At 46.0% G+C, this 7,303-nt stretch overlaps 1 protein-coding gene and 1 non-coding gene across 3 annotated transcripts; one reads left to right on the plus strand and one right to left on the minus strand.

The window, feature by feature from the left end:
• Positions 1 to 677: 677 nt before the first annotated feature.
• LOC118943008 (U6 spliceosomal RNA) lies at positions 678 to 785 on the minus strand. Its single transcript, XR_005038745.2, has one exon. It is a non-coding gene; the product is annotated as a U6 spliceosomal RNA (small nuclear RNA).
• Positions 786 to 2,392: 1,607 nt separating this feature from the next.
• On the plus strand, positions 2,393 to 7,303 carry LOC149973523 (uncharacterized). 2 transcript variants are annotated; one of them, XM_090214922.1, is made up of 3 exons: positions 2,393 to 2,559; positions 6,858 to 7,032; positions 7,123 to 7,303. In XM_090214922.1, exons 2-3 carry the CDS (start codon positions 6,880 to 6,882, stop codon positions 7,240 to 7,242), a joined length of 273 nt encoding a protein of 90 aa, XP_090071048.1. In that variant the 5' UTR covers positions 2,393 to 2,559; positions 6,858 to 6,879; the 3' UTR covers positions 7,243 to 7,303. The 2 variants fall into 2 exon arrangements, with proteins under 2 accessions (XP_090071048.1, XP_090071049.1); XM_090214923.1 differs by lacking the exon at positions 2,393 to 2,559 and having other exon boundaries at positions 6,248 to 7,032.

A 7,303-nucleotide genomic window follows, 5' to 3' on the forward strand; every position in this document is an offset into this window, starting at 1 on the left:
AATGTTATTTCATAGAAAAACATAGTAGAACCTCAAAAGTCTGGGTCAGGGACAAGGACAAGGGCAAAACAGTGACATTTAGGTATAAAATGCATCTGAAAAGTAGCTATAAATACTTGGTGTTAAAGTCTGGGGTAATTGTAAAGAGAATATTAAAGAATATAAACTTTTAATCAAAACCCCCAGATTGACCCGGAGACATAGAAGTTCCCGTAGTCTCTAAATCACCCATAAACAAGATGAAACTCCTGTGGTGTTTCGGCTTAAACACATTTAGACAAACCTTCTACAAGTTTGAATCCTGACGAGGGTGAGCGACTTGACAAAAAGTGACAGGTTCTCACGGTAAGATAATTCATTAAAAAAACAACGATTCAAGGCTAAATACAGCAGCCGTGTCAGGACTCCATACCGGGTCAACAAATATGTTCATCCTTGGTAGAAAATACCCCGCTTGAATTTGCTAAATCCTGGTGGCACAAGCTCCACTCGTGAACAATATCCTGTCAATAGGGACACAGCTGTCTGACTTTGTGTTTAGTTCAGCAGTCCTGTTACCCAACATGACCACTAGAGGTAGCCAACAGCCACACGAAGTGCCTGCTTTCTCCACCACACAATGAATACAGTAAACAAAGTTTCAAAAGGTCTGAAAAAGACAAAACTACACCGAGGGACAAAATTGGGAACGCTTCACGATTTTGCGTGTCATCTTCGCACAAGGGGCCATGCTAATCTTCTCTGTATCGCTCCAATTTTAGTATATGTGCTGCCGAAGCAAGCACAAACAGTTAGTCTTAACAGACATCATTTCTAGGACGAGTCTAGATTAGCAATCTCATACACGGTTATACTCTGGAAACACCCTGATAAGACTCAAATATGCTTAAAACAATCAACACAACTCTATACACACATAGCTCTCTGATGTACCATCTAAAAGCTGCTAATATTTGCCTTTTACCGAGCAGCAGGGCAGGCTGGGGGTTATGGAGAGTAGCGGTGCTGTGACTGGTGTGGTTTCCCCCTCCTCTCTTCTATCGTCAGTCTTTGCTAGGCTAGTAGAAACTAAACTGGGCCGAAATCTGTATCTCATAATCCACTTCTACTCAGAGCTGAGAGGACTTGGGTTTAGTGTGTGTCTGTTGAACTTTCACATTTTTAAAACAGCAGAAAATCTTACCAACAAGAGGGGAAACTAAACCAAAATACATTTGTGCTTAATACTCACACAAGTCGCCATCTTGGATTTGTTTTATTTAAAGCCGGTCCCCTTTGACGTCCTCTGGTGCAGTACTGCTTTCCTCCACCAGATGGAGCTCCATTCACCTCAAATAAGACTTGGTGGCGCGGTGCAGAGGGCTGATAAGAGCTGTTCACACCTTGCCAGAGAAATGTTGTAAATTTGTCACGTTTGTCATCACAGTCCTACAATTTAGGACAAAATACAACCATGTTCAAATAAAACAAGAAATGAGAGGCAGCGCTGTTTAAAATGTCCTGTAAACCTAAATAGCGTCTGTTCCTGGTGTGTAGGTAACAAAATCAGAATACTGGAGAAAAAAACGGTAGACATAAACCAATAAAAATCCTAAACCGAGGTATTTAAACTTCAATTTGGGATTTATTCCTATTTTTCGACAGCGTGCGTGTCTCTATCTCCCCCCACAAATAGGTCGCAGTTGTAAATCAGGACTTGGCCTGGTCGCATTTGTAAATGAGAACTTATTCTCCACTGGCCTAACAGGTTAAACAATAAAAACATATATATATATTAAACACACCTACCATGTTTCCCTGACTAATATATTCGAAGACAATGTTGAAAGCAGAAACTCTGACGACTCCAAAATAGATAGGTCTCATAAAGGTTGTTTGCACTTTATGATTACAGCAGTAAGGAATAAGGCAGTGGTAATGACCATGGTGGGCAGGTAACACGTTATAACTCACGACTCACACACGTAATATACAGCATGGTAATGACCAGTAGTAGAAGTAATACTCAGGATGTTCATTACCATCCTGGATATTACTTCTACTTCTGGTCATTTTAAAATACAGATGATAATCTGTCTGTTCCCTGTATTCCAGTAGAAGTAATATCCAGGATGAACAGAACAGAACAAGACCGACCATTCAGTTATAAATATGTTTTTTACATGGTCCGACATCTCTCCAGATTTAGCGACCAATAGCTTTTACAACAACGTTGGATGTTTCTATTCTGGTCAGTCTGCAGTCAGTGTCACTCATTATTCTTTCTTTACAGTATAAATATTACATCTATGCTGGCATCGTCCTATAAACTCATATGTAGGCTAATAACTCGCTCTCTCGCTCTCTCGCTCTCCCTCTCATCTTGTCGTATTAATTGTCGTGCGTGCTCCAGCATAATTCGAGGGAGAGAGGGACGACGACACGCTGTTGAAGGGAGAGGAGGGAAGAGATGCTGTTGATTTGAACCTGCGCCGCCAGAACACGGGATAATACATCTAGCTGAGGATCTACCTACCTGAACAAGGTGCTCCTTATTGAACCTGCACCTGCCGTTCTTTGGTAAGGTTTAATGTTGTCAAATATTGCAGACAAGTCTTGTTAATTGCAATGGAACTAATGGACAAATAGCCTACAAAAGGCTGTAGTGTGACTGAATGCTGCTTTTCACTTCACTGTTTAAATTCATTTCGAATGTTAATGTCTTTATTTGTTGTACACCTGACGTGTGTTTGAAAGCCCAGAAAAAGCCAGCAGGGAGAGAGAGAATAAGAGAGAGAGAGAGAGGGAGGATGAAGGGTAGATTAACCAGGAGTAAAGCCTCTCAGGCTACTGGTAGACACAGATCACTCAGTCCAGCGGTACCTATAGGTTAGCATGACTGTAGAGTCCAGCGGTACCTATAGGTTAGCATGACTGTAGAGTCCAGCGGTACCTATAGGTTAGCATTACAGTTTGTAGAGTCCCGCGGTACCTATAGGTTAGCATGACTGTAGAGTCCAGCGGTACCTATAGGTTAGCATGACTGTAGAGTCCAGCGGTACCTATAGGTTAGCATGACTGTAGAGTCCAGCGGTACCTATAGGTTAGCATTACAGTTTGTAGAGTCCAGCGGTACCTATAGGTTAGCATGACTGTAGAGTCCAGCGGTACCTATAGGTTAGCATTACAGTTTGTAGAGTCCCGCGGTACCTATAGGTTAGCATGACTGTAGAGTCCAGCGGTACCTATAGGTTAGCATGACTGTAGAGTCCAGCGGTACCTATAGGTTAGCATGACTGTAGAGTCCAGCGGTACCTATAGGTTAGCATTACAGTTTGTAGAGTCCAGCGGTACCTATAGGTTAGCATGACTGTAGAGTCCAGCGGTACCTATAGGTTAGCATTACAGTTTGTAGAGTCCAGCGGTACCTATAGGTTAGCATGACTGTAGAGTCCAGCGGTACCTATAGGTTAGCATGACTGTAGAGTCCAGCGGTACCTATAGGTTAGCATGACTGTAGAGTCCAGCGGTATCTATAGGTTAGCATGACTGTAGAGTCCAGCGGTACCTATAGGTTAGCATGACTGTAGAGTCCAGCGGTACCTATAGGTTAGCATGACTGTAGAGTCCCGCGGTACCTATAGGTTAGCATGACTGTAGAGTCCAGCGGTACCTATAGGTTAGCATGACTGTAGAGTCCAGCGGTACCTATAGGTTAGCGTGACTGTAGAGTCCAGCGGTACCTATAGGTTAGCATGACTGTAGAGTCCCGCGGTACCTATAGGTTAGCATGACTGTAGAGTCCAGCGGTACATATAGGTTAGCATGACTGTTTGTAGAGTCCAGCGGTATCTATAGGTTAGCATTACAGTTTGTAGAGTCCAGCGGTACCTATAGGTTAGCATGACTGTAGAGTCCCGCGGTACCTATAGGTTAGCATGACTGTAGAGTCCAGCGGTACCTATAGGTTAGCATGACTGTTTGTAGAGTCCAGCGGTATCTATAGGTTAGCATTACAGTTTGCAGAGTCCAGCGGTACCTATAGGTTAGCATGACTGTAGAGTCCAGCGGTACCTATAGGTTAGCATGACTGTAGAGTCCAGCGGTACATATAGGTTATCATGACTGTTTGTAGAGTCCAGCGGTACCTATAGGTTAGCATGACTGTAGAGTCCAGCGGTACCTATAGGTTAGCATGACTGTAGAGTCCAGCGGTACCTATAGGTTAGCATGACTGTAGAGTCCAGCGGTACCTATAGGTTAGCATGACTGTAGAGTCCAGCGGTACCAATAGGTTAGCATGACTGTAGAGTCCAGCGGTACCTATAGGTTAGCATGACTGTAGAGTCCAGCGGTACCAATAGGTTAGCATTACAGTTTGTAGAGTCCAGCGGTACCTATAGGTTAGCATGACTGTAGAGTCCAGCGGTACCTATAGGTTAGCATGACTGTAGAGTCCAGCGGTATCTATAGGTTAGCATGACTGTAGAGTCCAGCGGTACCTATAGGTTAGCATGACTGTAGAGTCCAGCGGTACCTATAGGTTAGCATGACTGTAGAGTCCAGCGGTACCTATAGGTTAGCATGACTGTAGAGTCCAGCGGTACCAATAGGTTAGCATTACAGTTTGTAGAGTCCAGCGGTACCTATAGGTTAGCATGACTGTAGAGTCCAGCGGTACCTATAGGTTAGCATGACTGTAGAGTCCCGCGGTACCTATAGGTTAGCATGACTGTAGAGTCCAGCGGTACCTATAGGTTAGCATGACTGTAGAGTCCAGCGGTACCTATAGGTTAGCATGACTGTAGAGTCCAGCGGTATCTATAGGTTAGCATGACTGTAGAGTCCAGCGGTACCTATAGGTTAGCATGACTGTAGAGTCCAGCGGTATCTATAGGTTAGCATGACTGTAGAGTCCAGCGGTATCTATAGGTTAGCATGACTGTAGAGTCCAGCGGTACCTATAGGTTAGCATGACTGTAGAGTCCAGCGGTATCTATAGGTTAGCATGACTGTAGAGTCCAGCGGTACCTATAGGTTAGCATGACTGTAGAGTCCAGCGGTACCTATAGGTTAGCATCACTGTAGAGTCCAGCGGTATCTATAGGTTAGCATGACTGTAGAGTCCAGCGGTACCTATAGGTTAGCATGACTGTAGAGTCCAGCGGTACCTATAGGTTAGCATGACTGTAGAGTCCAGCGGTACCTATAGGTTAGCATGACTGTAGAGTCCAGCGGTACCTATAGGTTAGCATTACAGTTTGTAGAGTCCAGCGGTACCTATAGGTTAGCATGACTGTAGAGTCCAGCGGTACCTATAGGTTAGCATGACTGTAGAGTCCCGCGGTATCTCTAGGTTAGCATGACTGTAGAGTCCAGCGGTACCTATAGGTTAGCATGACTGTAGAGTCCAGCGGTACCTATAGGTTAGCATGACTGTAGAGTCCCGCGGTATCTCTAGGTTAGCATGACTGTAGAGTCCAGCGGTACCTATAGGTTAGCATGACTGTAGAGTCCAGCGGTACCTATAGGTTAGCATGACTGTAGAGTCCCGCGGTACCTATAGGTTAGCATGACTGTAGAGTCCAGCGGTACCTATAGGTTAGCATGACTGTAGAGTCCAGCGGTACCTATAGGTTAGCATTACAGTTTGTAGAGTCTAGCGGTACCTATAGGTTAGCATGACTGTAAAGTCCCGCGGTACCTATAGGTTAGCATGACTGTAGAGTCCAGCGGTACCTATAGGTTAGCATGACTGTAGAGTCCAGCGGTACCTATAGGTTAGCATGACTGTAGAGTCCAGCGGTACCTATAGGTTAGCATGACTGTAGAGTCCCGCGGTACCTATAGGTTAGCATGACTGTAGAGTCCCGCGGTACCTATAGGTTAGCATGACTGTAGAGTCCCGCGGTACCTATAGGTTAGCATGACTGTAGAGTCCCGCGGTACCTATAGGTTAGCATGACTGTAGAGTCCCGCGGTACCTATAGGTTAGCATGACTGTAGAGTCCCGCGGTACCTATAGGTTAGCATGACTGTAGAGTCCCGCGGTACCTATAGGTTAGCATGACTGTAGAGTCCCGCGGTACCTATAGGTTAGCATGACTGTAGAGTCCAGCGGTACCAATAGGTTAGCATGACTGTAGAGTCCCGCGGTACCTATAGGTTAGCGTGACTGTTTGTAGAGTCCCGCGGTACCTATAGGTTAGCGTGACTGTTTGTAGAGTTCCACTCACACACACCTTGACCTTGTTTGCACACAGGTTATAGGGGGTGGCCCGGCTGTCTATGTCTCATCACGATACTCACACACGCAGACAGACAGGCAGGCAAACATGCACACGGTCTGCCCTGGTTGTTATGCCAGGGTCTCGGTGGTGAGAGCCAAGCCCCTGTAATCTTCAGATGCCGGGCTAAACTCTGGCCGTACGGGCCCCAGCCCTCTAGTGTTTGAGTGAGTGTCCAGTGTTTAAAGAGAGGAGCATTAGACATATGTACATTTTAAAGCTTTTCAGACACAAATTCTTCTACTTTCTCTCTCCTTCCTTCCCTCTCTCCACCTATATAGACCACCCATCACCATCACCACCATGTCAAAGGACCAGTCTCTAAATCCCTCCCACCCGTCCCTCTCTCCACCTATATAGACCACCCATCACCATCACCACCATGTCAAAGGACCAGTCTCTAAATCCCTCCCATCCGTCCCTCTCTCCACCTATATAGACCACCCATCACCACCATGTCAAAGGACCAGTCTCTAAATCCCTCCCATCCGTCCCTCTCTCCACCTATATAGACCACCCATCACCATCACCACCATGTCAAAGGACCAGTCTCTAAATCCCTCCCATCCGTCCCTCTCTCCACCTATATAGACCACCCATCACCATCACCACCATGTCTAAGGACCAGTGTGACTCCGTAGCAGTGAGCGTCGAGTCCCTCTTAACAGACGCAGTGAAGATGCAGTCCCAGTGTCGGGAGCGTAGTGAGCAGCTAGCTGTGGCCGCCGCCGCACTGCGGGAGGAGTCGGCGTGCTTGAGAGAACAGGTGAGGTATGGCTGGATGCGTAGATTATTTAGGTAGACTGACTGACGTTTGGTTGATTGATTGATTTTTGATTGATTGATTTATTAACAGTGTCAAGCCACCCAGCTGGACATGGCTCAGATGAGAAGACAGCTAGAACAACTGCTGGACAGCAAGGCTCAGATGGAGGCCAGTGATAGAATGCTCCGCAAACTCAGCAAGACACTCTAAAGGGAAAGGAGGGGAGAGAAGGAGGAGGGGAGAGAAGGAGGAGGGGAGAGAAGGAGGAGGG

This window comes from Oncorhynchus mykiss, chromosome 21 (assembly GCF_057628025.1).
Source record: "Oncorhynchus mykiss isolate SJ-2025 chromosome 21, ASM5762802v1, whole genome shotgun sequence".
Lineage (NCBI taxonomy): Eukaryota > Metazoa > Chordata > Actinopteri > Salmoniformes > Salmonidae > Oncorhynchus > Oncorhynchus mykiss.

What these genes read in the sequence shown, in the direction of transcription:
- LOC149973523 (XM_090214922.1), top strand. Translation starts at nt 6,880, where the DNA reads ATGTCTAAGGACCAGTGTGACTCCGTAGCAGTGAGCGTCGAGTCCCTC. An exon ending in CGGCGTGCTTGAGAGAACAG is followed by an intron (nt 7,033 to 7,122) that starts GTGAGGTATGGC and finishes ATTTATTAACAG; the next exon opens with TGTCAAGCCACCCAGCTGGA.